Genomic DNA, 13,041 nt, shown 5'->3' with positions numbered 1-13,041 from the left:
CTCTAAATTCCTTCAGATCTTTCTGAAAAGGTCTACCAGGGATGAATCTTGGCCGCGGGATGCTGGGAGGATTGTCCCAGATCTCCTTCCAGTCATGGCTTGGAAATCTTCCCATCTCCAACCGTGAGGGAAAAAGGGTCCTCGTTTTCAGTCACATCTGCACTGTACCCATCAAACACTGCCGGGACAGGAACAGCTTGGGATTAGATACACAGTAAAGCTCTCTCTACTCTCATCCAACACTCCGAGGACAGGAACACCACTGGGAGTGTTGGATGGGGCACAGTGCAGAGTTAGCTTTACTCTGTATCTAACCCGGTGCTGTCCCTGTCCTGGGAGTGTTTGATGGGGGACAGTGTAGAGGGAGCTTTACTCTGTATCTAACCCCGTGCTGTCCCTGTCCTGGGAGTGTTTGATGGGGCACAGTGCAGAGGTAGCTTTATTCTGTATCTAACCCCATCCTGTCCATGTCCTGGGAGTGTTTGATGGGGGACAGTGTAGAGGGAGCTTTACTCTGTATCTAACCCCGTGCTGTCCCTGTCCTGGGAGTGTTTGATGGGGGGACAGTGTAGAGGGAGCTTTACTCTGTATCTAACCCCGTGCTGTCCCTGTCCCTGGGAGTGTTTGATGGGGGGACAGTGTAGAGGGAGCTTTATTCTGTATCTAACCCCAGGCTGTCCCTGTCCCTGGGAGTGTTTGATGGGGGGACAGCATAGAGAGAGCTTTACTCTGTTTCTAACCCTGTGCTGTCCCTGTCCTGGGAGTGTTTGATGGGAGACAGTATAGAGGGAGCTTTAGTCTATATCTCAGTTTTCTCCAGATAACCGTTTGCAGTGAGTAACTGACCCTCTGTTTCCCCCAGAATCTTTCCACTACCTCCAAAGCAGACCAGGAGTATGATAGAAATGTCTCTCCCCCCACCCCACCCCAGTCTGCAGTATTGATCTGCTGTGTTAGTGCCTGCACTGTGTTATGTCATGGTCCCTAATTAAAACACAGCTAATTGAATCCCATCATTTAAGAGGTAATCGGTCACTCATAAAAGTCTGACAGAGCTCTTTTAAAAGCATCATTTAATATGGATGCTGAACCTTTCATAAACGCAGACACTTACTGAAAAACGATGGAAATGACAGTGATATCAGGCAAGTACAGGACTGGCTTTGACACATCTACGAGTCCATTTGCACGTTGGCCAAAATAAACTCAGCTCATTGACCTTGCAGAGTCCTTCTCACCCGCATCTTGGAAGTTTTAACCCAGCAAACTTGCCAAGAAAACGCCTGAACTAATTCTGCTCACTGAAGCACAGCCATTAGCTAATGCTCCCTGCAACCTTGTCCTGGAAATGTCTGGACCCATGGGCGATAGATTCTCAGACGGGTTTGGGGCTGGGGCTGGGTTTGGGGGTGGTGGGGTAGGGTGTGGCTTGCAACTACTCTGGAGGCTGTTTGCAAAGTAGAGTCACGGAGATGTACAGACCCTTCGGTCCAACCCGTCCATGCCGACCAGGTATCCCAACCCAATCTGGTCCCACCTGCCAACACCTGGCCCATATCCCTCCAAACCCTTCCTCTTCATATCCCCATCCACCTTTTAAATGCTGTAATTGTACCAGCCCCCACCACTTCCTCTGGCAGCTCATTCCATACACGTACCGCCCTCTGTGTGAAAAAGTTGCCCCTTGGGTCTCTTTTATATCTTTCCCCTCTCACCCTAAACCTACACCCTGTAGTTCTGGACTCCCCCACCCCAGGGAAGAGACTTATCCTATCTATGCCCTTCAGGATTTTATAACCCTCTATAAGGTTACCCCTCAGCCACCGACGTCCAGGTAAGTGGCAGGAAACTGTCTGGACACCAGGGTCAGGGAGGTAGTTTTTCGAAAACTATCTGAGTGCCGTAGTTACATCTTCTGGTTGTTGCCAGACACATGGATGTTAAATTGTATGTTGAGGTTTGCAGCTCCTTGTCTTTAATTCATATTGCCATGCTGCTTGGTCAGCAGGCTAACTTGAGCCAGTGTTATGTTCCCTGACTCTCTAGTGCAGTCATGAATGTGGTCCCCCCCCACCGACACACTCACACACCCAATTCCTGCCTAATTAGACCCTAGCTCTTTGCAGATAAGGCAACAGTACATCGCAGCCACAGTGAGAGGCACCAAAAAGTCTGACTGCCATTCGGCACCTCCAACTGGGCTAGTTCTGGACGAGGGCATATGGATGATTGAGGGCCAGAGGATATGGGAGCAGGGTCAGGCCATTCGGCCCACTGAGTCTCTTCCACCATTCGATCGTGGCTGACAGGTTTCTCAACCTCGCTCTGCTGCCTTCTCCCTGTAACCCTTGACCCCTTTAATCACCAAGACCTGTCTATGTCTGTCTTAAGTACACTCAATGACTTGGTCTCCACTGCCCTCTGAGGCACTGAGCTCCACAGATTAACCAGCCTCTGGGCTAAAGAAATTTCTCCTCATCTCAGTTCTGAAAGGCCGTCCCTGAGGCTATGCCCTGGGGCCCTAGTTTTCTCCTACACCTTCCTCTCTATCCAGGTCTCTCACTATTCTGCAAGTTTCAATCAGATACCCCTCACCACCCCCCGCCCCCATCCTTCTAAGCTCCTCAACTGCTCCTCATTTGACAAGACCTTCATCCCCGAGATCATTCTTGTAAACCCCATCCAATGCCAATACATCCTTCCTTCGACGTCAGGCCCAAAACTGCTCACAATATTTCAAATTCCTTAGACAGCCTCAGCAGTACGTCTTTTGTATTCTAGCCCTCTTGAAATGAATGCTAACACTGCATTTGTACTAACTGCTGAGTGAACCTCGAAGTTAACCTTAAGAGAATTCCAAACGAGTCCGCCAAACCCCCTTTGTGCTTCAGATTTCCGAAGCCTTTTCCCCTTTATAAAGCAGACCCCGCCTCTATTCTTCCGACCTCACACTTTCCCACGTTGTATTCCATCTGCCACTTCTTTGCCCACTCTCCTAACCTGTCCTTCTTCAGCCGACCTCCGACCTGCCCCTCCACCTATCAATGCCTCATCTGTAAACGTAATAACAAAGCCCTCAGTTCCTTCATCCAGATCGTTAACGCATCCTGTCGATAGTGACGGTCCCAACACAGACCCCTGCGCAACTCCACGAGTCACCAGCTGCCATCCTGAAAGAGACCCCTTTCTCCCGATTCTCTGCCTGTTGTTCATCAGACAATCACCTGACGATGTAAGGACCTTGTCCCTAACACCATGGGCTCATCTTATTCAGCACCTTGTCAAAGGCCTTTCGGAAACCCAAAGCGATTACATCCACCGGCTCCCCTTTGTCTAACTTGCCCATTTGTCATTCTCCAGAGGCCGCGGCCCTGTCATCAAGTCACCCTTTATTGACACATGAGCAGTCCTTGGCTTTAGTACCGTCTCTCAAGAGTGCCAGTATCTCTAAAGATCTGTTTCCATGCTGTACATCTCTATGACTCCATGACGTTTTTTTTTGTATCTGCCAGGGCTCCCTGATTGGACCAGACTAACAGCCCCAATCAGGGATCTCATATTCCACCCGTTCCAGTTGGCTGACCTCGTTACAATAATGACGCTACCATGCACTTTCAGGTACTCCACAGTCTTATCCTTAATAATGGACTCTAAACTCTTATCAACATCGAAGGTCAGGCTAACCGGCCTTTGGTCTCCTGGTTTTTTGCCTTCCTCCTTTCTTAAACAGAGATGTTACATTTACCATTTTTCAGTCTTCTGGGATCCTCTCTGACTCCGTTGATTCCTGGAAAATCATCACCAGTGCCTCTCAGCTATCTCCTGGGACATAGCCCATCTGGTCCAGGTGATTTATCCAACTCAGACCTTTCAGGGACACGGTTTGGTTTGGTCCCAGGTCATAGATGAATAGGCTGGTTTTGAACCTATAACCTACATGCCATTGAGTGGTACGGTGGCCCAGTGGTTAACACTGCTGCCTCACAGCACCAGGGACCCGGGTTCGATTCAACCTCAGCCGACTCTCTGTGTGGAGTTTGCACATTCTCCCCGTGTCTGGGTGGGTTTCCTCGGATGCTCCGGTTTCCTCCCACACTCCAAAGACGTGCAGGTTAGGGTGGACCGGCCACAGTAAATTGCCCAGGGATGGGAAATGCAGGATTACAGGGATAGGGTAGGGGTTGGGTCTGAGTGGGATGGTCTTTGGAGGTTGGTGTAGACTCAATGGGCTGAATGGCCTGCTTCCACACTGTAGCGGTTCTAAGATTCTACATGTAGGTGAGGGATAGATCAAAGCCCAGATCCAGGAATGAGTGAGCTCTGGGCCTAGGAACCAAACGGTGGCTCAGTGGTTAGCACTGCTGCCTCACAGCACCAGGGACTTGGGTACGATTCACCCCTCGGGCGACTGTGTGGTATTTGCACATTCTCCTTGTGTCTGTGTGGGTTTCCTCCCACAGTCCAAAGATGTGCAGGTTAGGTGAATTAGCCATGCGAAATTGCCTGTGGTGTTAGGTGCATTAGTCAGAGGTAAATATAGGTTAGGGGAATGGTTACTTTTCGGAGGGTCGGTGTGGACTTGTTGGGCCGAAGGGCCTGTTTCCATACTGTGGGGAATCTAATCTAATCAAGTGAGGGCTGGTTTGGGCTATGAGACCCAGGCACACCACTGGATTTGAGGCCTCAGAGTGAGTGGCAGAGCTGGGATTGGGCCCTGAATGAGCAGTAGGCCGGGATTTGGTTCTACAGATCCAGGTGGGAGGATGTAGGGCTAAAGTCCCCCTAAGGAAGTGGTACGGCTGGATTCGGGCTCAGGCACCCAAATGAGCCGATACAAGGCCTGGTTCTTTCAGCTTAGGCCCCAGGCTGAATGGTAGGCCTGGATTTGGGCCTGGAGGCACAGACAACCTGCGGAGGTGGAGGTGGATATAACGCAGTCTCCCAGCCTTCAGCTGCCATGTAACCGTGCTCTGAGGTCCATCCCAAAGTCCACCCTTCCTCACTTCAAATGGCTGTTGGGTGTCAAACTTTGTCCGGTTAACTCTCCTGCGAAGAGCCCATGAGGCATTTAGCACGGTGCTATGTCAATGCAGGTTGTTGTTATTTTGATGATGCCCTGGAACTTTGTACCACCCGGTGGAACTAACTCCCTGCCCTGGGGTGAGACGCGTCTATCAGGCCTGTCTTTTGCCCCTTGACACCAAGCAGTCCACACGAGAGAGAGGGGAGGGGGCTAAAAGCCCCGATAGTGGAGATTACCTCACGGACTGCAAGGCCCAGGGATTGTCACGGGATTTATTCAGGTTAGAGTCTGCAGATGCTGGAGATTAGAATCAAGAAGGAACAGCAGTTATTCACCCTCTACCACCCGCCCCTTTGCAAGTTGCTTACAATACTGAAGAAAGATTAAAGGATACAAATTAACTGCGTCAATCAGCTCTTTGGAAAAGATAAAGAATAGCGCCATATTTCATATTTTATTGTCCATTGACCTGCTTGGACGTAGCCTGTCAGACTTCCCCATTAATCTCTCCCAGTAAAAGCTGACTGATCTACTTGAAGTCACTTTACTGTCCTGGCAACACTAAGCCCATTAATTAATGAAAACTCAGAGTAATTTGGTGAGCAGGTCTTGTTTAACCCTTTACCTCCTCATCCAGGCTCCCATCCCACCCCCAACAGGGGAGCTCAACACAAGAAAAGACAGAGAACTTGCATTTCTGTAGCACCCTTCCAGACCTCTGGCCATGTCAACTTGCCTCACTGCCGTTGATCTCCGGCTGCCATTCGCATTAGGACAGCCAGCAACTGAACTGCGCAGAGCAAATTCCCGCAGATGGATAATGTGATCATCACCAAATTGTCCTGGTGCGAGCGATTTGGATTGAGTGGTAAAAATCGGATCAACCCACCCCTCCTCCCCACCCCCCGGCCCGGCCCACCCCACAGCCCCCAGTACTGCCACAAACTCGCGTTGCAATTCACCTTGGTGAAAGATGCGCAGGTTGGCCGTGCTAAATTGCCACGGCGTGTCCAGGGATTTGCAGGATAGGTGGATTAGCTGTGCGGGATTACGGAGATCGGGTTGAGGAGGAAGGGGGAGCTGAGTGTAGGCAGGATGCTTTTCAGAGGGTTAAAAGGCTGAGTGGTCTCTTTCTGCATTGGACTGACTCCATGATTCTAACTCCAAGGTTGGATGTGAACCCACGATCATCTGACAGAGGACTTGGCGTCTTTGTTATAATTTCACAGGACGTCCCTGAGCCTAATAGCCTTTGAAATGACCGGCTTACTTGGCTATTAAGAATTAACGCCATTGCTGTGGGTCTTGGTGTCACATGTAGGCCAGACGGGGTACAGAGCGCAGATTTCCCCTCTCTTAAGGGCGTTAGTGAACCAGATGGGTTTTTAACACATTAGGGGTGAATAGTTGGGGATCTCTTTGTTCGGATGGTCATTGCTTGGTGGTTCACACAGCCTGAGCTGGCGTCACCAGGCCGTTGGTAGGCGGACTCAGAACGCCCCCCAACCTACCTAAGGGTCGATCTGTTATCGGATTATCCGCGGTCCAAGCTGACATTTGTGCTGGGTCCTACAATGTACCTCTACGCAATGAAGATGGTGGCGTAGCAGTGAGTACCCCAAGGAACACGCAAGGCATGCTGGGAGCTGAAACAGTTGGCATCTCAAAACCAACATCCCCGGTGTCCCCCCGAGGAGGCCCACCCCAGACCCTGAACCCCCCGATGATTCTTGTCTCACAACCAACACCGACTTTGTTTTTAAAATGTGGATCACCTCGTTATCGATCTTCCTGGGATCTTACTGTGCAGCTGTGTTTCTGTCGCTGCAACTTTGACAGGCACTTCAAGCAGCTGGTGAACTATTCTGAGATTGTACTGTATTGACCTTCTTTATCCCATTGCTCTCTAGATCCCCAGCTGAGGGGCATCATAACCCGTCTTTACTGCCAACTTGGATACTACCTACAGTTGGTGCCCGAGGGGAGGCTGGATGGCACCAAGGATGAGATCAGTACCTACGGTGAGTCAATGCCATCTGGGACACGGGCCTACAGTTGGAGTGGGTGAAGGCGAGGTTGTGGGGGGGGTGGTAGTGGGGAGGGGCAGCGTGGGGATGGGGAGGCAGCTGCTGGGGATGACGCAGCGGGTGATGGTGAAGGAAGAGGCAGACAGGGTGGCAGTGGGTGAGGAAGGAGATGTGGATGAGGAGGGAGGAGTGGGTGGGGAGGGAGGAGTGGGTGAGGAGGGGGATGTGGGTGAGGAGGGGGATGTGGGTGAGGAGGGGGATGTGGGTGAGGAGGGAGGAGTGGGTGAGGAGGGAGGAGTGGGTGAGGAGGGGGATGTGGGTGAGGAGGGAGGGGTGTGTGAGGAGGGGGATGTGGGTGAGGAGGGAGGAGTGGGTGAGGAGGGGGATGTGGGTGAGGAGGGAGGAGTGGGTGAGGAGGGGGATGTGGGTGAGGAGGGGGATGTGGGTGAGGAGGGGGATGTGGGTGAGGAGGGAGGAGTGGGTGAGGAGGGGGATGTGGGTGAGGAGGGAGTGTCTGAGGGGGTGTGAGGTGGGTGAGGGGGGAGTGTCTGAGGGGGTGGGAGGTGGGTGAGGGGGGAAGGTGTGAGGGGGTGGGAGGTGGGTGAGGGGGCAATGTCTGAGGGGGTGGGAGGTGGGTGAGGGGGCAATGTCTGAGGGGGTGGGAGGTGGGTGAGCGGGGAGTGTCTGAGGGGTGGGAGGTGGGTGAGGGGCAGGTGTCCGAGCGGGTGGGATGTGAGTGAGGGGGAGTGTGTGAGGGGGTGGGAGGTGGGTGAGGGGGGAGTGTCTGAGGGGGTGTGAGGTGGGTGAGGGGGGAGTGTCTGAGGGGGTGGGAGGTTAGTGGGGGGAGTGTCTGAGGGGGTGGGCGGTGGGTGAGGGGGGAGTGTCTGAGGGGGTGTGAGGTGGGTGAGGGGGGAGTGTCTGGGGGTGGGAGGTGGATGAGGGGGGAGTGTCTGATGGGGTGTGAGGTGGATGAGGGGGAAGTGTCTGAGGGGGTGGGAGGTGGGTGAGGGGGGAGTGTCTGAGGGGGTGGGAGGTGGGTGAGGGGGGAGTGTCTGAGGGGGTGGGAGGTGGGTGAGGGGGGTGTGTCTGAGGGGGTGGGAGGTGGGTGAGGGGGGAGTGTCTGAGGGGGTGTGAGGTGGGTGAGGGGGGAGTGTGTGAGGAGGGGGATGTGGGTGAGGAGGGAGGAGTGGGTGAGGAGGGGGATGTGGGTGAGGAGGGGGATGTGGGTGAGGAGAGGGATGTGTGTGAGGAGGGAGGAGTGTGTGAGGAGGGGGATGTGGGTGAGGAGGGGGATGTGGGTGAGGAGGGGGATGTGGGTGAGGAGGGGGATGTGTGTGAGGAGGGAGATGTGGGTGAGGAGGGGGATGTGGGTGAGGAGGGGGATGTGTGTGAGGAGGGAGGAGTGTGTGAGGAGGGGGATGTGGGTGAGGAGGGGGATGTGGGTGAGGAGGGGGATGTGGGTGAGGAGGGAGGAGTGGGTGAGGAGGGGGATGTGGGTGAGGAGGGGGATGTGGGTGAGGAGGGGGGAGTGGGTGAGGAGGGGGATGTGGGTGAGGAGGGAGGGGTGTGTGAGGAGGGGGATGTGGGTGAGGAGGGGGGAGTGTGTGAGGAGGGGGATGTGGGTGAGGAGGGAGGGGTGTGTGAGGAGGGGGATGTGGGTGAGGAGGGGGATGTGGGTGAGGAGGGGGATGTGGGTGAGGAGGGAGGAGTGTGTGAGGAGGGAGGAGTGGGTGAGGAGGGGGATGTGGGTGAGGAGGGGGATGTGGGTGAGGAGGGAAATGTGGGTGAGGGAGTGTCTGAGGGGGTGGGAGGTGGGTGAGGGTGGAATGTGTGAGGGGGTGGGAGGTGGGTGAGAGGGGGAGGGTCTGAGGGGATGTGAGGTGGGTGAGGGGAGAGTGTGTGAGGGGGTGGGAGGTGGGTGAGGGGGGAGTGTGTGAGGGGGTGGGAGGTGGGTGAGGGGGGAGTGTGTGAGGGGGTGGGAGGTGGGTGAGGGGGGAGTGTCTGAGGGGGTGTGAGGTGGGTGAGGGGGGAGTGTCTGAGGGGGTGGGAGGTGGGTGAGGGGGGAAGGTGTGAGGGGGTGGGAGGTGGGTGAGGGGGCAATGTCTGAGGGGGTGGGAGGTGGGTGAGGGGGCAATGTCTGAGGGGGTGGGAGGTGGGTGAGGGGGGAGTGTCTGAGGGGTGGGAGGTGGGTGAGGGGCAGGTGTCCGAGCGGGTGGGATGTGAGTGAGGGGGAGTGTGTGAGGGGGTGGGAGGTGGGTGAGGGGGGAGTGTCTGAGGGGGTGTGAGGTGGGTGAGGGGGGAGTGTCTGAGGGGGTGGGAGGTTAGTGGGGGGAGTGTCTGAGGGGGTGGGCGGTGGGTGAGGGGGGAGTGTCTGAGGGGGTGTGAGGTGGGTGAGGGGGGAGTGTCTGGGGGTGGGAGGTGGATGAGGGGGGAGTGTCTGATGGGGTGTGAGGTGGATGAGGGGGAAGTGTGTGAGGGGGTGTGAGGTGGGTGAGGGGGGAGTGTCTGAGGGGGTGGGAGGTGGGTGAGGGGGGAGTGTCTGAGGGGGTGTGAGGTGGATGAGGGGGGAGTGTCTGAGGGGGTGGGAGGTGGGTGAGGGGGGAGTGTCTGAGGGGGTGTGAGGTGGGTGAGGGGGGAGTGTGTGAGGGGGTGTGAGGTGGGTGAGGGGGGAGTGTCTGAGGGGGTGGGAGGTGGGTGAGGGGGGAGTGTCTGAGGGGGTGTGAGGTGGATGAGGGGGGAGTGTCTGAGGGGGTGGGAGGTGGGTGAGGGGGGAGTGTCTGAGGGGGTGTGAGGTGGGTGAGGGGGGAGTGTCTGAGGGGGTGGGAGGTGGGTGAGGGGAGAGTGTCTGAGGGGGTGTGAGGGGGGAGTGTCTGAGGGGGTGGGAGGTGGGTGAGGGGGGAGTGTCTGAGGGCGTGGGAGGTGGGTGAAGAGAAAGTGAGGGGATGGGAGGTGGGTGAGGGGAGAGTGTCTGAGGGGGTGTGAGGTGGGTGAGGGGGGAGTGTCTGAGGGGGTGGGAGGTGGGTGAGGGGGGAGTGTCTGAGGGGGTGGGAGGTGGGTGAGGGGGGAGTGTCTGAGGGGGTGGGAGGTGGGTGAGGGGGGAGTGTCTGAGGGGGTGTGAGGTGGGTGGGGGGGAGTGTCTGAGGGGGTGGGAGGTGGGTGAGGGGGGAGTGTCTGAGGGGGTGGGAGGTGGGTGAGGGGGGAGTGTCTGAGGGGGTGGGAGGTGGGTGAGGGGGGAGTGTCTGAGGGGGTGTGAGGTGGGTGAGGGGGGAGTGTCTGAGGGGGTGTGAGGTGGGTGGGGGGGAGTGTCTGAGGGGGTGGGAGGTGGGTGAGGGGGGAGTGTCTGAGGGGGTGTGAGGTGGGTGAGGGGGACGTGTCTGAGGGGGTGGAAGGTGGGTGAGGGGGGAGTGTCTGAGGGGGTGGGAGGTGGGTGAGGGGGGAGTGTCTGAGGGGGTGGGAGGTGGGTGAGGGGGGAGTGTCTGAGGGGGTGTGAGGTGGGTGAGGGGGACGTGTCTGAGGGGGTGGAAGGTGGGTGAGGGGGGAGTGTCTGAGGGGGTGGGAGGTGGGTGAGGGTGGAGTGTCTGATGGGGTGTGAGGTGGGTGGGGGGGAGTGTGTGAGGGGGTGTGAGGTGGGTGTGGGGGACGTGTCTGAGGGGGTGGGAGGTGGGTGAGGGGGGAGTGTGTGAGGGGGTGGGAGGTGGGTGAGGGGGACGTGTCTGAGGGGGTGGGAGGTGGGTGAGGGGGGAGTGTGTGAGGGGGTGGGAGGTGGGTGAGGGGGACGTGTCTGAGGGGGTGGGAGGTGGGTGAGGGGGGAGTGTCTGAGGGGGTGTGAGGTGGGTGAGGGGGACGTGTCTGAGGGGGTGGGAGGTGGGTGAGGGGGGAGTGTGTGTGGGGGTGGGAGGTGGGTGAGGGTGGAGTGTCTGAGGGGGTGTGAGGTGGGTGGGGGGGAGTGTGTGAGGGGGTGGGAGGTGGGTGAGTGGGGAGTGTCTGAGGGGGTGGGAGGTGGGTGAGGGGGGAGTGTCTGAGGGGGTGTGAGGTGGGTGAGGGGGGAGTGTGTGAGGGGGTGTGAGGTGGGTGAGGGGGGAGTGTCTGAGGGGGTGGGAGGTGGGTGAGGGGGGAGTGTCTGAGGGGGTGTGAGGTGGATGAGGGGGGAGTGTCTGAGGGGGTGGGAGGTGGGTGAGGGGGGAGTGTCTGAGGGGGTGTGAGGTGGGTGAGGGGGGAGTGTCTGAGGGGGTGGGAGGTGGGTGAGGGGAGAGTTTCTGAGGGGGTGTGAGGGGGGAGTGTCTGAGGGGGTGGGAGGTGGGTGAGGGGGAGTGTCTGAGGGCGTGGGAGGTGGGTGAAGAGAAAGTGAGGGGATGGGAGGTGGGTGAGGGGAGAGTGTCTGAGGGGGTGTGAGGTGGGTGAGGGGGGAGTGTCTGAGGGGGTGGGAGGTGGGTGAGGGGGGAGTGTCTGAGGGGGTGTGAGGTGGGTGGGGGGGAGTGTCTGAGGGGGTGGGAGGTGGGTGAGGGGGGAGTGTCTGAGGGGGTGGGAGGTGGGTGAGGGGGGAGTGTCTGAGGGGGTGGGAGGTGGGTGAGGGGGGAGTGTCTGAGGGGGTGTGAGGTGGGTGAGGGGGGAGTGTCTGAGGGGGTGTGAGGTGGGTGGGGGGGAGTGTCTGAGGGGGTGGGAGGTGGGTGAGGGGGGAGTGTCTGAGGGGGTGTGAGGTGGGTGAGGGGGACGTGTCTGAGGGGGTGGAAGGTGGGTGAGGGGGGAGTGTCTGAGGGGGTGGGAGGTGGGTGAGGGTGGAGTGTCTGAGGGGGTGTGAGGTGGGTGGGGGGGGAGTGTGTGAGGGGGTGTGAGGTGGGTGTGGGGGACGTGTCTGAGGGGGTGGGAGGTGGGTGAGGGGGGAGTGTGTGAGGGGGTGGGAGGTGGGTGAGGGGGGAGTGTCTGAGGGGGTGGGAGGTGGGTGAGGGGGACGTGTCTGAGGGGGTGGGAGGTGGGTGAGGGGGGAGTGTCTGAGGGGGTGTGAGGTGGGTGAGGGGGACGTGTCTGAGGGGGTGGGAGGTGGGTGAGGGGGGAGTGTGTGTGGGGGTGGGAGGTGGGTGAGGGTGGAGTGTCTGAGGGGGTGTGAGGTGGGTGGGGGGGAGTGTGTGAGGGGGTGGGAGGTGGGTGAGTGGGGAGTGTCTGAGGGGGTGGGAGGTGGGTGAGGGGGGAGTGTCTGAGGGGGTGGGAGGTGGGTGAGGTGGGAGTGTCTGAGGGGGTGTGAGGTGGGTGAGGTGGACGTGTCTGAGGGGGTGTGAGGTGGGTGAGGGTGGAGTGTCTGAGGGGGTGTGAGGTGGGTGGGGGGGAGTGTGTGAGGGGGTGTGAGGTGGGTGAGGGGGGAGTGTGTGAGGGGGTGTGAGGTGGGTGAGGGGGGCAGTGTCTGAGGGGGTGTGAGGTGGGTGAGGGGGGAGTGTCTGAGGGGGTGGGAGGTGGGTGAGGGGGGAGTGTCTGAGGGGGTGGGAGGTGGGTGAGGGGGGCAGTGTCTGAGGGGGTGGGAGGTGGGTGGGGGGAGTGTGTGAGGGGGTGTGAAGTGGGTGAGGGGGGCAGTGTCTGAGGGGGTGTGAGGTGGGTGAGGGGGGAGTGTCTGAGGGGGTGTGAGGTGGGTGAGGGGGGAGTGTGGGAGGGGGTGTGAGGTGGGTGAGGGGGGAGTGTCTGAGGGGGTGTGAGGTGGGTGAGGGGGGAGTGTGTGAGGGGGTGTGAGGTGGGTGAGGGGGGAGTGTCTGAGCGGGTGGGAGGTGGGTGAGGGGGGAGTGTCTGAGGGGGTGGGAGGTGGGTGAGGGGTGTGTGTGGGAGATTATGATGTGAGACAGTGATGTCCCTCTCCCTCTCTCAATTACAAAGGGATGTTTCAGACAGTAAGCCAGCAGCCGAACGTGTGGCGTAGTGGTCCTGTCACAGCCGGTTATCCCGAACCCCCCCCCGGGGGGCTAGTGCTCTGGGGACACGGGATCCCAACGTGCCAGAACTCAGAACGTG

The 13,041-nt window shown here is 58.3% G+C and overlaps 1 protein-coding gene across 2 annotated transcripts in view; it reads left to right on the top strand.

Annotated features, from left to right (window-relative positions):
- The window catches only part of LOC140492369 (fibroblast growth factor 11-like), an 80,026-nt gene that overhangs the window by 49,654 nt on the left and 17,331 nt on the right, over positions 1 to 13,041 (top strand). For both annotated transcript variants that reach the window (XM_072591287.1, XM_072591288.1), the window contains exon 2: positions 6,934 to 7,044. In XM_072591287.1, coding sequence (XP_072447388.1) covers positions 6,934 to 7,044 — 111 coding nt within the window. The remainder of the gene's footprint in view (positions 1 to 6,933; positions 7,045 to 13,041) is intronic.

Source organism: Chiloscyllium punctatum, chromosome 21, assembly GCF_047496795.1.
Source record: "Chiloscyllium punctatum isolate Juve2018m chromosome 21, sChiPun1.3, whole genome shotgun sequence".
Lineage (NCBI taxonomy): Eukaryota > Metazoa > Chordata > Chondrichthyes > Orectolobiformes > Hemiscylliidae > Chiloscyllium > Chiloscyllium punctatum.
This window is presented reverse-complemented; position numbering and strand designations above follow the sequence as displayed.